Source organism: Balaenoptera musculus, chromosome 17 (assembly GCF_009873245.2).
Source record: "Balaenoptera musculus isolate JJ_BM4_2016_0621 chromosome 17, mBalMus1.pri.v3, whole genome shotgun sequence".
NCBI lineage: Eukaryota > Metazoa > Chordata > Mammalia > Artiodactyla > Balaenopteridae > Balaenoptera > Balaenoptera musculus.
The window spans coordinates 33,883,037-33,902,176 of record NC_045801.1 but is presented as its reverse complement, the minus strand read 5'-3'; the positions used below and the strand labels follow the sequence as shown (position 1 = coordinate 33,902,176).

At 45.4% G+C, this 19,140-nt stretch overlaps 1 protein-coding gene across 1 annotated transcript in view; it reads left to right on the top strand.

The window, feature by feature from the left end:
• BAALC (BAALC binder of MAP3K1 and KLF4) overlaps positions 1 to 17,794 on the top strand; it is a 96,280-nt gene extending 78,486 nt beyond the window's left edge. The window contains exons 2-3 of the mRNA XM_036831010.1: positions 2,326 to 2,492; positions 15,863 to 17,794. Of these exons, the coding sequence (XP_036686905.1) occupies positions 2,326 to 2,492; positions 15,863 to 15,973 (278 nt within the window). The 3' untranslated portion in view covers positions 15,974 to 17,794. The remainder of the gene's footprint in view (positions 1 to 2,325; positions 2,493 to 15,862) is intronic.
• The last annotated feature ends 1,346 nt before the right edge of the window (positions 17,795 to 19,140 follow it).

The window sequence follows — 19,140 nt, the reverse complement described above, 5'->3', positions numbered from 1 at the left end:
CAGCCAAAAATAAATAAATAATTTTTTTAAAAAACGAAATTATTATTCCAAATATTTCTAATTGAACCTTTTTGGTCACTCTTGTCCTCATATTATCTTCCCTTATTTTTCTGAGCAGATTAAATACACTTACTTAAAATTCTGTGCTACATCCTATATTAATTCCATTTCCTTTGAGGTCTCCATTATAGAGTTTGTTGTCTCTCTTTTTTGGTGTTGACCTTCTCCAACTGTTTGTATATTCTTATTTTTGTACTAATTCCTGTCACTGAAATTTCCTGTTAGAACATCAGCTGCATCTATTTAAGAAGCCAGCTTGGAAGGCAAGGATGGAAACAACTATTGGCTTACTCTACTGGTACTGTTTTCAGAAAGCCAGCCTTCTTGGCACGCCTTTTCTCTTTCTCTCAGGTGTCACTAGCCCCTGAGAGCACTGCCCTTCTCTCTGAGCCAAGGCCCTCTCTGTGCTGTTTCTACTCACTATACTTCTGACACCAAATGTGTGGGTTTTTATCCCCCAAATCAACCAATTCTCCAACTCTCCAGACACCAACAGGGTGTCCTACTACTCAATTCAATTCTGACACTAACTACCTGGGGTTAGCACAGACCCACAAGTTAAGGGCCCAGTCCCCCAAGACTGCCTCTCCCCCACTTCAGACACCAGTTGCAAGTCCCAGGCTGCCACCTGGACTTCTGACCAGCTGGCTATAAATCAGGGTTCTCATACCTCCTCCTCAGGTTCAGTAATATGCTAGAATGACTCACAGAACTGAGGAACACTTTACTTATGTATACCAGATTATTGTAAAAGATATTATACATGATACAAATGAACAGCCAGATAAAGAGGTACCTAGAACTCCGAAAGAGTTCCAAGTGCAGGAGCTTCTGACAAGCTTCTGATGCTGTGGACTTGGCGTGTGCCACCCTCCCAGCACATATGTGCTGTCACCAACCTGGAAGCTCCCCCAGACGTTGTCACTTAGGGATTTTTATGGAGGTTTCATCATGCGGCATCATCAATTACTAACTCAATCTCCAGCCCCTCTCCCCTCCCCAGAGGTTGGAAGGTGGGGCTGAAAGTTCCAAGCTCCTAATCAAGGTTAGGTCTTCCTGGCAACCAGCCCCCCTCTGAAGCTATCTAGGGGGCCACCAGGAGTTGCCTTGTTATAACAAATAGTGCCCTCTCTGTCCTATCACTCGTGAAATTCCAAGGAATTTGGGAGCCCTGTGTCATGAAGTGCGAGCAAATACCAAATGTTGTAACAAAAGGTGCTGCTGTCACCCCTGTTACTCAGGAAATGGCAAGAGATTTAGGAACTCTATGCCAGGAACTGGGGACAAAGACCAAATATATATTTCTTTTTATATCACAATGTCCTACCCTCACAGACTGCTCCGTCATTGCTGACTGGCCTCAGCTGGTGGAGGAGTAGAATGACTGACCTACCTGGCTGCCCTTGGCCTCCCTGCGGCCATGACAGAGCCTCTGCTGGCTTCTCGTCTCCCGCTTGGCACTCGCCCTCATGCTCCCTGGGCCGCCTTTTATCTTTTCAATCAGATACTCGTTATCCATGAATTTCTCTCTGTAGTCCGCCTCTTGCTTTTCTCTTTTTTTTTTTGGCCATGCCACGTGGCTTGTGGGATCTCAGTTCCTTGACCAGACCAGGGGTTGAACCCGTGCCCTTGGCATTGTAAGTGCAGAGTCCTAACCCCTGGACTGCCAGGGAATTCCCTCCTCTTGCTTTTCAATGAGGCTATATTTAAACTTCATTCTATCATTTCTTGGCATTTCATGGAAGGAACACATGCTCAGTCCAATACCTTGAGGTGGAATTATGTAAAAAACAATATATAACCTTCAAACCAGTAACCCATTTCTAGGAATTTATCCTAAGGAAGTAATTAAGAATAAAGCTTTAACCCCAAGGAGTTTCATCACAGTAACATTTGATATGAAAAAGTGAAAACAAATATCCAATTAGAGGGGTTTAGTTAAATAAATGGTGACACATCCATACAATGACAGAGTAAGTATGTGAAAAATAATATGGCAGGATATTTAAGGGTATGGAAAAATGTCATTGATGTATTATTAAATTAAAATTTCAGGTTACAAAATTATTTTACATTCTCATTTTTGTAAAAAAAAAAAAATAACCACACATGTTCTTATAGAAAATGGTAGCTCTGCATGGTGGGATTTCTGCTTGACTTTTTTTTCTTCTTTTTGGCTGTCTTTTTCTTCCACACTCATGGAGATTGTTTTCAGTAACTGCTATGTGCAAGACTCTAGTCGCATCCTCTGCTTCCCTCCCCCAGGTGGGCTGGAAGATGGCGTGCCCTCCAACAGTGTGCCCCGATCGACAGCCCCAAGTGGAATATCCAACCCAGAGAAGAAGATGAGCTGTGGGACCCAGTGCCCAAATCCCCAGGGCCTCAGCTCAGGCCCCCTGACCCAGAAACAGAATGGCTTCCGGACCACAGAGGTAGGTCGCAGCCACAGAACAGACTTGGGACCGGAGGCAGGGGGAGAAGGTTGCTTCAGGGCAGAGCCAAGCTGAGACAGCACCCAGGGAAGGAGCGGTGACAGCGCACCTTGCCAAAGGAAATTCTCCACCCACCCGTGTGAAAATTGTTGCAAAGAAAATAGCAAGGCTCCACCCCCCACCCCCTGCCTTGAGGCTGTGTTTCGTTGAATCAGCGGAAATGGGTCCTTGATATTTGCGCTCTAAAGGAAGTGTGTGTTTGTTTAAATACAGCTTTGTTCAAGGACCTCCTTTGCTGTCGCAGATCTCAGCATCTTGATAGTGAGGTCTGTACTGGCTACGGGAACTAGTCTCAGGCCAGGCAGTCGACCACCTTAGGGGCTGGCAGGGAAGAAGACCAGCGTGGTAGGAGACAAGCCTGGTGTTCTACCTCACACCCTCCAACCAGGTGGGCAGTGGGAGGGTCTGCAAGGGGGGTTCTTGTTGCAGAATGTGGTGACAGCATCACCCCACACTGTTGCTGTGGGAGATGAGGCAGGGCTATGGAGTCCCTGGACCTAGCTGGCATCCTGTCTGATTCTTTCTCTTCTCTCAGAGCTGTTGTTGGGAAGTGTTCCTCCTGCTGCCCCTGACCACTCCTTAGCAGACCAGCGCAGCGGTCTGCCGTCTCCTCCTCTCCCCACTCCGTTCCTCCCTCTCGCTTCCTCATCTTCCCCATCCCTTCTAGTTCCCACCTTCAAAGTCCACTACTTACTCAATACTCCAAATCCATTTTTCCCCTCTCCCCTGTCAAAACGTACTGGTCCTGTCTCTCAGGCAAGCGCCGTCTGTTTTCTGAGGATCCAACCGGGTTATCTAATGATGGAATTCTTGCCCACATCAGTGAGTTCCCTTTCCAAGCTTTGGTCAGAAAACCTGTTGCAAATTCAATTAACTAAGTAGCTTTGCAGGAATCACTCAGTCTCCCAGAGTCTCAGGTTCTTTATCCACACAATGGAAATAGTACCAAGATGAGAGAACAGGTGGGCCTGTTCTTTGTGAACTGAGAGGTGCTGTGAGAAGGCAGTAAGGCACCCAGCACCACAGGCCAATTAAAGGAAACACTGATGGTGGCTCTTCAGACATGTAGAAGGTCATGGGTGGGGGGTAGATCCGAGGGCAGCAGTGGCCTTCCTGGTATCCTGTATTGCCTGCTTTGTCTGTGCATAAGCTGGCTTTCTAGAGGCCCAAGCATCATTGCCATCTCCCAAGGCAGTCTGTGCCCCACAGAACTATGCTCAGAAGCTTGGTCATTGCTCTAGGGCAGGCCCTGACTTTTGTACCCTAACCTCCTCCCCACACTGTGCCCTCACCTTTTGAGCTAAGATGTTCCATGAATGGGAGGAAGTGGCTTTGCCTGGCACGTGCTTGCTTTCCAACCTCACTTCCATCACTCTAAAGTTGTGTTCTGCAATTTACATAGCGCTTTTAGGTCTACTGGCTCATTGAATCCTCCCAAGAGCATGTAAAGTAAGCATCATCCCATTTCAGAGACAAGGAAACTGCAATGCGCTTGATTGATGACATGAATAGGTCATATAAGTGCTAGAGATGGGTGTTGGTAACTTTAAATTGAAACAGGTGACTATTAGAAAAGTGGAGCATAGAGATCTTAAAGTACTTTTTTGTCAAAGAATAATGTATTAGTCAGCTAATGCCACAATAATGCTACATGACAAAGCAAATCAACATTCAGTGGCTTAAAACAACCATCTTTTTCTCCTCACAGTCAGCCACAATTTGAATGGCTAGGCCTGACTTCAGGCTCCAGGCTCCAGGTCTAGCTCAGTCTGTTCTGTGTATTTTATTCTGTGAATCAAGCTGAAAGAGCAGCAGCTCTCTGAGGTATATTATCATGGCTATGGCAGAAACCCAAGAGGGCAAACACATTTCGTGTCTCTGCTCACACCATACCATCTAACCTCCTATTGGCCAAACCCAACATCAGTAGGACAAGGAAGTGTACTCTGTCCCCGGTAGAGAGACAGGAAAAGATTAGGAGCAATAGTGCAGTCTACCACATATAACATATATATAGAAAAATGTACAACTCTGTCATACGTTCAATGAATTTTAATAAGGTGACGCACCCATGTAACCATCTTCCATATGGAGACACAGAACAGTATCACTACTCCAAAAATCCCCCGTGTGCCCCTCACCACGGTGACTGGGGTGTGCCACTCACTTTCCACACCCCAACAATATAACCACTCTTCTGACATCTAGCATTATAGACCAGTTTTGTTTATTTTTGACTTTTATAGATGGCATCATACAGTATTTGCTCTTTCGTGTCCGGCTTCTTTTGTTCAACATTATGCTAGTGAGAATCATCCATGTTGCTGTGAGTTGCAAAAATTTCCTCGTTTTCATTGCTATGTATATTTCATTAAATGAATATACCACAAGTTAACCCTTCTACTTGAAGGACATTTGGGTTGTTTCCAGTTTGGGGCTATTGTGAACAATATAGCTGTTAACATTCTTGTACCCTTGGGTGGACATTCACTTCTCTGGGGTATATACCCAGGAGTAGAATTCCTGGCTCATAGGATGGGGATATATTTGACTTTAATAGATACTGACACAGTTTTCCAAAGTGGTTATACCACTTTACATGCTAACCAGCAGCAGATAAGTTCCAGTTATGGACCATAAGAATTGAAGGCCAGTAAGTCGTGCTTAGTCCTGTCTTTCTTAGGCCCGTGAGAGCAGCTTTCTAGGTGCCGCCTGGGGTGCTAAGCACTTCCTTGTATTATCTCACTTGATCCTCACAATGACTCTACAGTGTTGATATTGTTGTCTCCAGTTCACAGATAAGAATGGAGGCTCAGGCGGCTCAGGAAAGCTCTCCCCACACCACACACGTGTGCACTCTGGGAGCTTGTGTGGTAGTTAAAATGGGGCCGGGTGGAGCCAGCCCGCCCCGGGCTCCAGCCACAGTGAAAACTGTGTCGCAGGGGAGTGAGGACCACACACCTGACCAACACAGCACCGGGGGGCAGATGTCACACACTGATAAGCTGGCCACGAAACAAAATTGTGAAATTTTGTTTTCACGATTCAGTGAACGATGCTGTGATGTAAGTATTTCCAAAATAAGATCAGGGAGCAGATCGCTTCAGTTTTAAGCATTCAGACAATTGCTAAAATGCATCAGGGGGTCTTCCTGTCCTGAGACCTCACCAGCCACCAGGCATCCTGACTTCCTCAAAGGCAAAGGTTTCTACTTAAGGTGTCAGCTTACAAGACAAGTCAACCTCTGATTGAAGCTTCTGTCAGCAGAGCTATCTCGTGCCAACACAGATCTCAGCTGCCTAGAATCTGCCTAAGGAAAATAATTTTCTTCCTATTCCGTCCAGGGCCTTTGACATACTGTCTCTTCCTAGCTTGTTTCATACTGCAGGCTAGAGCTTCCTGCGTTTTCTGTGTCTGGCTCAGGCCGTGTCTGGCTCACCTCTTCCGGTCTGCCTTTGCTCCCCCAAAGATGAACTATTAGCACTTCACCGCGTTCCCCTGGACATCATCAGGCCACCTGCTGATGGTTCTTGGGCACTTTTTTAAAAGCTTTCCTTCTCCAGAAGAACCTGTTCATAAAGCATGCATCCTCATGCACGTGTCTACACAGTGTTCCCGTTCAGATTTATAGACCAAGTTTGTCCAGTCCTCACTGGGCCTGGAAAATTTCCTCATCAGGTCCTATAAGCACTCTTTGGATTCCTTCATCTGATGTTCGTCCACTGAGTGCCAGCTGGGTGCCAGGCACTGTTCTGATGCCAAGGATCCAAGAGTGGAACAGGCACACATGCCCTTTGCTCTGAAGCAGTTGCCAATTTTCTTTCTTTTTTGATGTTCTAGAAAGGCACAGTTTAATAAAATAGAGTCCTTGGTCTCAAGGAGTTCACAGTCTAGTAGAAGAGACATAGCAGTGGATACACTATTATAACACAGTGTGGTAAGTGCTATTATACAGGGGGTCATGTGAGGCTGAGGGAGCCCCCAGGAGGGGCACCTCTTGTGTGCTCAGTACAGCGCCTGGCACTTAGCAGGGGAGCAACAAAAGTCTGTCAAGGGATTGAATGAATAAACCCAACCTGGATGTCAGAGAAAGCTTTCTGGGGGAAGAGGAGCCACATCTGAGAGCAGGAGAAGGAAGGGGGGAGGGCTAGCCAGGTGAAAGTGGTGGACCAGGGTTGGGACGAAGGGGCACGTGATATAGCAGCAGCATGTGCCTTGAACTCTCCCAGGTTCTGGAACACGTGCCCAGCTCAGGATGTTGTGCATAGTAGGTGCTCAGTGAAACCATGGGGACCCTGTAGGGTCTTCTATTCAGGCCTCTGTTGTGCACCTTCAGGAAGCAGCTTCTACCACTCCCTTGCATTGTGTGCACGGGGCAGTCACAGCCTGCAACGCAGATGCTGCCTTTGGAGTTGAGCAATGTGGTGCTACTTCCTCGGAATCCAGATGTCTCTGTCTGTCCTTTTTGATGCTTCCTGTCACCTGGTTCCACCGTGCTTAGTCTCCCTGCTTTCTGCAGTCTTCTCAGTACACACCCTTTGCTCCTGCAAAGCCAGCAGCTGCCAATTTTAATGGCGCTGAGCCTGGGGAGGCAGATAATACAGAATAAATGAAGACAGATTTGAAATGGTGCTGCGAAGGAAAGCAAAGGCCCCTGGAAGGGGATAGCAACTACTCGATTGAACATAGATGTGGTCCACAGTTCAGGTCACTTTCCAAAGGGCCACGAGGGGCAGCTGACGTTGCTGAGGCCTGTGAGCAGCCGTGAGCAGCAGCGTTCGGAGCGCTTCTCCGCTCTCTGTCTCGCCAAACAAACCACATCTTCTTCTTTCAATTCCCTCTGGACCCTGTCTCATGCCCAGTGTTAATAGGTGCTAACTGGCAGAAAGATTGTGGCACAAATGATGTCTCACAAATTGGAACTGTCTCAGTGGGGCGCTCTTTCTCTAGTAAACCTTGATTTGCTCCAGTCACTTGGGACCTTTCTGACTGTGCAGCATCTGATAAATCATCGACTGTCTCCTCCCCCCCGCCTTCCCTGAGCTCAACAAACAACGCGAGGGGAAGCTCTGTAGCTGCTTGTTCTCTCCTGCTCATTAATTGCTCAGGAACTCTGGGCTGCCTCCAGACATTTACTCTCCAACGTGAATGTGCCGTTTCTTCAGGCTTAGGACTCTTGTTTTTCTACTCCAGAGGTATCGCCTCAAGTATTCAGCTAAGGTAGAAAAGTGGATGGTGGATGTAGCTCGGGGCAGACGAAGCTCTGAGTCTGGCTGGCCTCCCAGTGAGCCTTCACGTCTTCAGAAGTTGCATCGTTTTTAGTTGCTTTATTATTCTTGGCAAAGTGGCCGGACCTTGCCAAAGAAATGAGCTGATGCCTGGACTGCTTCTCAGCTAAGTAGCCTCGGCCTCCTGCGCTTCCTGCCCACCCCTCCCCCTCACCCCCTCCAGTGTCTGACTGTCAGCAAGGCTTGGTGCGGTCCAGGAAAGGTAGGTGAAGCCTCAGACGCGTGGATGTGACCAAAGAGGGAGGCCTAATCCAGAAAGGAGGATGGGACCAGCCCAGAATTTCTCCTGGATGGTGGTAATATGAGATCCGTGAGGAGAGTTTGGAAAGTAAATATGAGTTTCTCCTAGAGAAACAAAAACATGACATTAAAAGGAGAGCGAAAAAAAGAAACCATTGAGGACAACCAGAGAGGGAAACCTGTTAGAAGGACACTTTGATGTATATTCTAGTTTAAGCCTGGGAAAAGGAAGCAATGTAGCAGCATAGGGATGTGTGTGTGTGTGTGTGTGTGGTGATTTCCACAATGCATCTATATATCAGCTGTTACCTTATGTAGACGAAGAATTGCAAAACTCAGTATTCGTATAAGGGTCTGCAGAAAAACCAATTCGATTAGAAGACTCTCAGGGCAGAGACCTCCTTCTTCTTTGTATTCTTCCCTTGCCCCCTGAGCCTGCTTCAGGGGTATGCACCTACTATGTACTCACTGATTGTTGCTTGAATGAGGTCGGCCTAGGACTTCATTAAGATTAGAAAAATTGGGACTTCCCTGGTGGTCCAGTGGTTAAGAATCCACCTGCGGGTTCGATCCCTGGTCAGGGAACTAAGATCCCCCATGTGCCAGGGCAACTAAGTCCGCACGCCACAACTACTGAGCTCGCACCTCAACTAGAGTGCCTGAGTGCCACAAACTATTGAGCCCACGCACCCTGGAGCCCGGGCGCCACAACTAGAGAGAAGCTCGCGCACCGCAGCGAAGAGCCCATGTGTCACAGTGAAAGATCCTACAGGCCTCAACGAAGATTCCCGTGTGCCACAACTAAGACTGGATGCAGCCAAGAAAAAATATTAGAAAAATTTCCCATGGCTCCACTCCCCCCTCACCCCCTTCCCCACCTTTAGTGATTGAAGACTGTTCTGTTGGAGCCCAACTGCTGCACAGGATTTGCTTGAGGTTTGGGGAGTTCTTGAGAGTTTTGCCTGAGGCATAGTCTGATCCCGGCCCCTGGAGGCTAGCATCCTGGCCCTTGGTGGAGTTGCTAAGATCAAATGGTTCCTGAATGACCTCTCATTAATGCCAATGAAGCAGCAGCAAATAAATTCATGGAATTTGGGAACAGCTCGAAGTCTGTTATTGTGTGTCTCCTTTTAATGGGACTTGACTGAAAAGAAGAAAAATGTCTTGAGTTGCAGCTGACAAGGCTCAGGCTTTAATCTTTCAGGAAGGCAGAGAGGAAGGAACTAACATTGTCAGAGTGTCTGCTGTGAGCCAGACACGCTATGTGGATGGCCTTCTCTTTAACCCTCACAGCTCTGAGTGGTAAGTAGCATGATTCCCCAGCTGGGAAAACAGGCTCGGGAAGGTGAAGTATTTGGCCAGCGTGGCAGAAGGAGTAGTGACTTGGCTGTGTTGGAGTTCAAACCCAGGTCTGTCTCCCTCTAAACCTCATGATCTTTCTTCTCATTTCCTGAAGCAGAATGGTGGAGAATTTAGTGTGAGCACTGGCAGTTGTGGGAGGCTGGGTGTGAGGCCCACAGCCCACGTCCAGCCTCCCACCATCTTTAGTTCAACTCACCACCTCTGTTGACACTGGCCTCAAGCAAATTGCTTTAGCCTGAGTGACTTCAGTTGCCTCCTCGGGAAAAGTGAACACAGCTACATTCCTGGCCGTGCCTCAGGGATGGTGCAAGGAACAATCAATCACGAGCATGATTGAAATCCTAGGAAAGTTCTAGAATGTTTAGGCAGGGCAATGCAGACAGGTTCTGTTCCCCAGGATTTTTTTCTCTTTCTTTCTGAAGATGTATCTTCACACACATGTTCTTCATCAAATTATTTGTCAGAGGTCTATTATGTGATGAACAACAAGTTAGATGCTGAGGACGCTGTGGTGAACACAACAGACTGGGTCCCTCCCTCCTTGAAGTTTTAATCTGATGAAGATGTAGAAATAAGCAAGTAAACAAGCAAATAAATATATAATCCAAAGTCTGGTTAAAGGCCAAGAAGAAAGTACAGAATACCGGGAGAGAGAATAAGGCGGCCGCATACTGTGTCTGCTTAGAAAATCCCTGCAACGCTCCCTAGGAAATGACTGGCCGTGATTACCTCTGGGGAAAACACAGCATGGCCAGAGCATGGGAACAAGTGTTACTTCTCACTGTGCTTTTCTCTACTCTTTGAATTTCTTTTACCATAATTATGTATCATTTCTATAATTAAAAAATACTAGTTATGCAGAAAATTGGTGTCTGATAAATCATGAACTCGGTAAGCCTTTTTTCTTCATTGTCTACAAGGAACTGTGGAAAGGTTGGTGCAGCCCGTGTTAGGTATATTTGTGCAGTCAAATTAAAGCAGAGAACATTGTTCTTTCCATTTGGGAGAAAATGAGAAAAGGTGAGCTGACTTAGCTGCCCTCTTGGGTCCGGGCCTCCTTCCACGAGAATGAGCTAGGTCGTTGACTTCTAAACCCCAAGAGAAACACATCCATCTGCCAGGAAGTTATCACAGTCAATCTGGTTACCTTTGAGAAATGGCGGCCAATAAATGACTTTTAATTAAAGAGGCAGTATCAAGAGGACTAAAGTCTATGATTCTAAACTTGCAGAAGTTAAAATGAGGCAAGGGAAGAATAGAAAAGCTGTAAAACCAGGTGAGAAACAAGAGTGTGGCCCATTAACAAAAATCAATGGTGATAAAACTCACAAAACAAGAATTTTAGAAGTGAAATTAGCAGACAGCTGCAAAAGGAAAAGGTACTAAATAGGCTTCTCTCAGCATTGAGTTGGGAAGTATAAGACTTTTTTTTTAAGACAGTAATTGCAATAGGGACACGTTTTCTTTTCCTATCATTGAATAAAGAGGGTTGGCTGCTAAATTAAAAGGTTTGGCTGGCTAAAAACCATATCAGAGGGGAAAATATCTGTCATACAAAATGTCATAGTCCCAGAGGTACAAATGGTGTAATTGTTCCGTGTATCTATATAGCTCTTTTCTCAGAGGAGGGCAAAGCAACTTCTTTCTTGGAACTTCTAGAGAAACTATCTGGCATTGTGGTTCTCTTTCTCATTCATCTTTGTCCCTCTCATTTGGGCTTCAAGTCTGAGGTTTCCAAGTTGTGACTAGATTTCAGCAACTACCAACCTCCTAGATAATCGCGCTGCTATAAAAAGGGTGGGTGCCTCTCTGAGGTCTCGGACTCGGAAGTTTCTCTTTTATAAAACACCTTAAGTCAATGCATTGTTGTTCTGGTTGTTTAATTTGCCAAATTAAATACAGTGTAATTATTTGAAAGTGGATTTGTTTATGGCTTGGAACCTTCTGTGCCCATCATTAGAATATAGAACTCCAGTTTGTTCTTTATCCAAATGTGGATCTTGTAGAGTTATTATTAGTAGTAGTATTTAGAAGTAGTCGTAGCAATAGTCATGATTTCAGTAGAACAAGAAAGTTTTTGATTTAAATTTGGTATGTTTGACTGACATTATTTTGCGAATAGAATTAATGTCAAAAGCTATTATATAATTGGGGCAACTAACTGTCCTGGTTTGCAGGGGCCTGAGGCAGTTCCTGGAATGTGGGACTTTCTGTTTGAAAACCGGACAGCATTGGGCAAGCCAGGAGAAGTTGATCACCCTATTAATGCTAAGTGACATGCTTAATTCTCTCCCCCCCCAGAAACAAACAAACAAAAAAACCCACTAAGAAGTAGGCATTATCCCCGCTTTTGGATGAGGGAACTGAGATTCAGAGGTTAAAGCAGTGCCTCATGCAGCTAACTAATGGCAAAGCCTTGTGCCAAATCCAGGTCTGCCTGGCCCCGAAGCTTGTCCTCTGAACATCTCCATTGTCAGGCTTTTGCTACACAGATTTAAGAGATTGCCCCACTCTACTTCAGATGCAAACCATACATATTCTGTGGCTGTTCTGAGAATGACTATTTTGTAGCCTTTGATTCTTAAACAGGCTGAAAAATTAAGAGTCATCCAACTATTGAATGTTTGCTTGAATTTTTAAGCTTATGAAGACAGACTGAAACATAGAGCAGAGCACTTTCTGTGTAGAATCTTTAATAACTTTTTGTGAAATCTTGCCAATAACTCTAAAGAAAAGCAGTTATGCAGTTCAGAAAGTTTACATTTCCATTCTGGAAAGCTCTCTCACTGCCCACCGGTTTGAGGGGAATGCTGTCCTCAACTTGGCTCATTTCAAATAAGGCCTCTGTGTCTCTATTCCACGTCCCAGTCCTCGAAGCTTTTATGCATTAACACCCGAAATGGAAATCAGATGGAATTAGCCTCATAATTGCCACCGTTTTCTTTCGGAAACAAAATTGGTTGTGGGACTTTATGAGTTCTCTGCTTTTAGGGGAAAATAAACCCATAAAAGTCACTGCTAGGCCCTAGTGCCAGTTCAGGCTTGGAGGAGCTGAGCGTTAATAAGTCCTTAGACAGCACTGACTTCTGATTGTTAAAGCAGGGGTGCATTAAGAAATGCATGGTGTTTATTCATTCATTCATCCATTTATTCAACCAAAGTTAAATGGAAGGCCTCGATTTTCTTTGTTATAAAGCAGAAACTAACACACCATTGTAAAGCAATTATACTCCAATAAAGATGTTAAAAAAAAAAAAAGTAGCCAGAAAAGCAAGATCTTTTACCCTAAAAGAAACAATAATTAGAATGAGAGCTGAATTCTCACACGCAACTTTGGGAGCCAGTAGACAGTGAAAAGAGGTCTACAAGATGCTAAAAAGAAGTAACCGTCAACTTAGAATTCTAGAATTCTATACCAGAAAAAATGTATTTCAATAAAGAAAGTAAAATGAAGACATTTTCAGACCAACAAAACCTGAGAGAGTATACTACCAGCACACACCTACTAAAGGAAATTTTAAACACTGTTCTTCAGGCAAAAAGAAAGTGATCCCAGATAGAACCTTAGAAATATAGCAAGGAGTGAAGAACCAAAAAAGCAGTATATATATGGGTACTAAATAAACACTGGATAAAATAACAATTAAAAAAAAAAATGGAGGGCCTCTTAGGTCTCAGACTGTGCTAGGCACTGGGAACTTGAAGAGGAAAACAATGAAATCCTATCTCATGAAATCAATGGATAAGGCTAAAGTTGCATATAGTCAAAATGATCCTTAAACATCCCTCAAATTACCCATAGAGTATTATCTTAGGTCAGGGTCCCTGAAAGCAGAGCCTGAGATGAGGATTCTTGTGCAAGTAAGTGAATGAAAGCATAGTCTTAGGTGAAAGAAACCCTTAAGGTAGTGGGAAACACAGTAGGGCAGAGGACCGAGTTCAGCAAATATGTGAGCTCAACTGAACAGCTGTAGTGTAGCCTCAGCCTGATCCCAAAGGGAACTCCAGAGCATGAATGGCATCATAGATTTATACCCCCTTGAGGCAAAAGGACCAGCTTTTATATTCCCAATAATCAGGCATTGGCTTTAGGCTGTCTCTAGAAATTAGGGTATAACCTCTTTGGTATTTCTGGATGAGGTGGCTCTGATCAGATGAGGGCAAGTCTCCAAAGAAGGGTGCAGCTCTGAGTGATTAGCAGCCAAAACTCAAAGCAGCTGAGGGATGGATGCACCAGCCAAGTAAACGGAATCTGAAAGGGGCATCACCAGCGGCTACTACACAGGATATATGTGCCTTGTTAGAAACCTGCATATCATTTGTTAATAAATACAATAGAGCAATTTATTTTTCCCCAGTGGTGTGATAGACCACCATTTCTTGGGATGCAGTACAGATGAAGTATTGATACTTGGCTTATGTGCAGGGACCATGTTGTATGAAAAATCTGCATCTATCAACACTAGACTGACATCCAGAATGGGGAGATGCTCACGCCGTGGGAGATGCTCCCACAGATCGAGACTGACTGTTTTCCGGGAAGCTGACTCTGAGATGTCATTATAAGAGATGTTCTTTGGGAAGTGCCCTGTCAACACTGCGGGAGGGAGGGCCGGAAGCAGGAGTGGGCAGAGGGAGAAGTGGAGCTACAATGCAGCCCCGCCCACAGCCTCGGCTGACCCCACCCCATGGGAAGCTCTGAAGCTAAATGGCAGGTCAGAGCTGGCCTGCTTTGGGTCAAATGGCCAGGCGTTTATACCCCTGCATTGGGCCACCTAGGAAGGGAAGGCCCTGGGTGACGGGTCTCTCTGCAGCTGAGGCCGCCCTGAAGGGACAGCTGGAGGCTGTTTGCCTGCTGCACTCCCTGCAGCTGGGCAGAGGGCCTTCCTGGAGAGGGGTTGGGGGCACACATCTCTGTCCATCCCCGATGGAGACAACTCGTGAGGCCAGTTTCAGGCTCACTCCGAGCACGTGATCACTGAATGGAACGGCCACTGGTCCAGCTGTCTTCCCTTGAGGGGGAATGGGAGGCTTGTGCACGTATGCTTGAAGAACCTGCAATTTAGTCAATACTTTAGTATTTAATATAGATTCTGGACTTTCCTCACTTATCTTCACTTCTAAGTGGATAATCTACAGATATAGAGAACAAACTAGCGGTTACCAGTGGGGAGAGGTAAGGAGGGAGGGGCAATATAAGGTTGGGGGAAAAAAGGGTTATTACGGGATTACATGAAATCATGTGTGTGAAACTTCTGAAAATTGTAAGGCACTATGGAGTTTAAAGAATCTTTCATTCAATAAAAAAATTGAAAAAAAGAAATGGATAATATATCCTACGTTTGACTTATTATACTTACCAAGTCTTTTTTTCCCCTTATTTTTAGTTAATGACAGGCATTGTGCTAAGTACCTTACATTCATTACCTTAGGTAATCCTTATAATAACATTATGCATTAGGTACTATTATTATCCTCCAACTTACGGATGAGGAAACTCATCTAAGGGTTAGAGAGGTTACAAAAACTTGCCCACAGTGAAATTATATAGTCAGTGTCCAAACCAAAGTCTGTCTGACTCCAAAGCTCAAACCCTTAGCTGCTCTACCAAAGCCAGCTGTGAAACCTCTCACATTGCCCTTTTTTTTAATAGATTTTTATTGGAGTATAATTGCTTCACAATACTGTGTTAGTTTCCGTTGCACAACAAAGCGAACCAGCCATATGCATACACATGTCGCCATATCCCCTCCCTCTTGAGCGTCCCTCCCATCCTCCCTCTCCCACCCCCCCTCTCCCACCCCTCTAGGTCATCGCAAAGCACCGAGCTGATCTCCCTGTGCTATGCTGCTGCTTCCCACTAGCTAACTACTTTACATTCCGTAGTGTATATATGTCGATGCTACTCTCACTTTGCCCCAGCTTCGCCTTCCCACCCCATGTCCTCAAGTCCATTTTCTATGTCTACCACTTTATTCCTGATAAAGAAGATGTGGCACATATATACAATGGAATATTACTCAGCCATAAAAAGAAACAAAATTGAGTTATTTGTCGTGAGGTGGATGAACCTAGAGTCTCATACAGAGTGAAGTACGTCAGAAAGAGAAAAATACCGTATGCTGACTCATATATATGGAATCACATTGCCCTTTGATGGACCTTCGCCAATTCACTCATCCATTCATTCAACGGTGCTTTACCGAGCATTTCTATGCCAAGCTCTGCACTAGGTTGGTATTAAAGATTCAACAGAGCAGCCTATGAAAAGGAGTATATGTGCATGTGTCCTTGTGGGTCGTTCTTCCTCCATCTGTGTGTGTGTGTGTGTGTGTAACGACTTCAAGAGATTAATGCAAATGTCAGGACCTTTGGATATTTCCTAGTAACTCAATTCACCGTGTTTAAACTTTTTAACAGGTTAAAAGAGACGCTAAGCGGACGTCTGGAAAAGAAGTCACCATTAACGTCGCAGACAGCATCCGACAGGTGGACAGAAGTCGAAGAATCACAAAGAACTGCGTCAACTAGCAGAGTGTTCAACCAGTTGAAGGGCAGAGGGACTTCTTTGGTGCCCTTCACATCCTGGACCCCATCGCGGAACCTTGAAGACGTGGGTGGCCCTTGCTGTGTGGGAACGCTGCTGAGTGCCTTGGGAGACTGTCTTAGCCTGTTGGGACGTTCTCAGCCTCCTATTTATCACATAAATGTATTGGCAGAGTACTCTCATAGGGTAATAAACTGCAAATGTATGTTCAGTTGCCCCTTGCAACTGCTGCAGTGTGGTCTGATGGAAAAGTGGCGAGCAAAAGCACGGGCCAGTTTAGGAAACGGAAAAGTAGAAGGGATAGGTTCCTGGTTGAAAGAGTCACAGTCGGTTCTGAGCTCTCCTGGCCATGGTCGTGCGCACTGTTTCAGGCAAGCTTATTCTATCATTCTTCCTTTTTGAAATACCACCATCTCACAGCTTACCGTGTTCACTTAAAAGTTGGCTTTCACCCAACTCTAAACCCACATGTATGAGGAATCAAGAAACAGGAAAACTGTTATTCTTGTTTCCTTAGCTCAGGATGAGACAGATTCAGATCCAATTTTACACAAACTAACCCCACCAACACCCATGGTGTATCCCAGGGAGGGCCTCTGTGATACAGTCACACCCATTTCTCTCCCATCTGCCTTCAGCATCCCCCCGGGCCAGGATCCACGTCAGCTTCTGAACCATAGTATCACAGTAGTGGTCACCTCGGAGCCCTCAAGGCTCAGCAGGCATTGCATTTTTCCAGCTTTCCACTTCCCTTTGCTTGTGTTCTTGTGTTTTTTCTCTCCAATAAGGCCATTTGCAGTTGTTAATCAAAGACCAGGCTCACAAGAGGGAGAAAATCTGGAACATGTTGGCTTCCCTTTGGCCTCTCTGCACAGCCCAGGACTGTGTCATTTGGTATCTGCAAAGGAATCGCTTTAAAAAGTCAGTACCTAGTTGGTGTGCGTTCACATGGACATTAGATCCACATGCACTGTGTTAGAAATCTGTAGCTGAGGCAGTAAACAAAACAAAATCGGTAGGAATAAAATTTTCTGGCATTTCTTTAAACATGTTAAGGTGGAAGTATTTTCCTCCGAAGTAATGTAGCATGATTTTTAAAGGACTGTTAACATGCCTGGAATTGGGAAAGGTAGGACTAAAGTTGTAGCGAATGATACCAATAAACTCCATGTTTAGCAGAAATAGGTAGTCTGATGGTGTGTGTTTATCTATCATAGTCCGGAGAAGGTTAAAAATTCAGATACTTGGCCTCTTTACCTGCCAACTCTGTTATTCCTCAAACACAAGTGGGCAATGTCCCTTCCTTCCTTCCTTCCTTCCTTCCTTCCTTCCTTCCTTCCTTCCATGGATTGTATATTTATTCAGTAAACATTAAATGCCAACCCTGTGTCAGGCACCGTGCAGATGCTGAGAGATTTGGAGTCTGGCCAGTCATGGTTGTATATCCTGAATTTGACAGTGAACTTAATAACTAGGGGCCTGGCTTAGACGCTGGGGTATAGTGTATGGTGTGAATTGCTCTGCAGTGTAATCTTAATTTTATAGCCAGGATAGGTTTCTGTCCTAAACTCCAGATCTGGGCATTCTCCTAACCACTGTCCAAGCCTTTACTATGCACAAAACTACACTTTCCCAAACCTTTGTCATTTTGTGATTCTTTGAGAAAGGGCTTTTAGGAAACTTCATGTTCCGAAACTTTTAAATATAATAATAAAGCAAAACCTGTGACTTCCATGACCCCTCTGGTATGATTCAGCAGGAGCCACCCACTGCCAAAGTTTGGCATTGATCCTGCAAGTTCAAGGGCTTGCTGTCCCAGGGCACGTGCACTGTGTTTTTGTGCAGAGTGTTTCTTCACCGGCTAAGCCAGTCACCAGCTAAGCCTCGTTCCTCTTTGCAACCTTGTTTTTGCATCACTTAACTGCGGCACGTTGTTTGGAATTTATCAGCTTGAGAGGGTGACTCTGTCTTATATAGAAACAGTTTCTCACTTCTGGAGGAGAGGAGAATGAAGGGCATATATGATCTTCCCCTCTCCAGAACAATCTGGATTTCACCAAGACCAGAAGTTAAACCATGTTACTGGAAATTCATCTGGCAACTTTTTCATGTGTGTACGATACAGGAACTGAGTCTTACTGTCCTATTAGCATAACACTTTCTACTGCAAAGTTTGTGTCAGTAAAGTCATCAATTTCAAACACATGGACAGTTACAGAGAATCTTTACTGGAACCTTAAATTTGTGTGTAGAGCTGGTTAGATTTTTTGTTTCTTTTAAACAAAGGGCTTTTACATTAAGCGATACCTGTGAATCCTCCAAAAAGCCTTGTGAAATAGGTAAGGGGAACACAATATACATTTACAGTTTAAAAAGTATTTATGGTCCACTCATCCAGTAAGTGGAGGAGCAGGGATTCAAGTGAGGGAAGTTTGCTGGCACATCCAGGGCTTTTCCTACTGTATAATATGAGGCCTTTCCCAGCAGGAAGGTCTAGCGTGGCTGGGAGATTCATTTGGAGGGGAACTGCCACGGAGCTGAGATTAAGCTGGGCACAAATCTAAGAGGGTGACAGCAGTGACAAGAGAGGGCTGGTGAGCTCCTGGGGCATTTGGGTCTGGCCAGGCTCCCTTCTCCCTCCAGAGAGGGTGACCCTGACCTAGTGTGAGAGGCGTCTTCGGTGAAGGTCAGAAAGAGGAGAGACCTTAGGATTCAGAGGAGATTGAAATTGCCCCCCTCAGAAGAGCTGCTAAGACCTAAAGGAGATGGAAGCCAGGGCAGCCACTTCTGGCAACACCCGAGCGCTCTCTGGGTGCCCAGGTGAAGGGCTGTACCTCCTCATCCTTTCCCGGCTGTCACTCCCCCCCCCAGTGCTCCCACCCGACCCCCACCTCCCAGGCCACCTGAACACACTGCTGCTTCCATGCCCTAAGACCTGCTGTTTACGACCCTCACCAGCCCTGCTCACTGGCTGCCACACATGCCACAGAAATGTATCCCATCCTTATTTGCTCCCCTAAGTAGGGTTCACAAAACTGTCAGCTCTGCTGATCCAGATGGCAGGCGTGCTTTGTTTGGCTGTTATGGTGTTAAAGCTTGAGAATGTCACAGAAAAAGTCAGCTCTGGCAGAGACGCCTAGTTTAGAGCTCC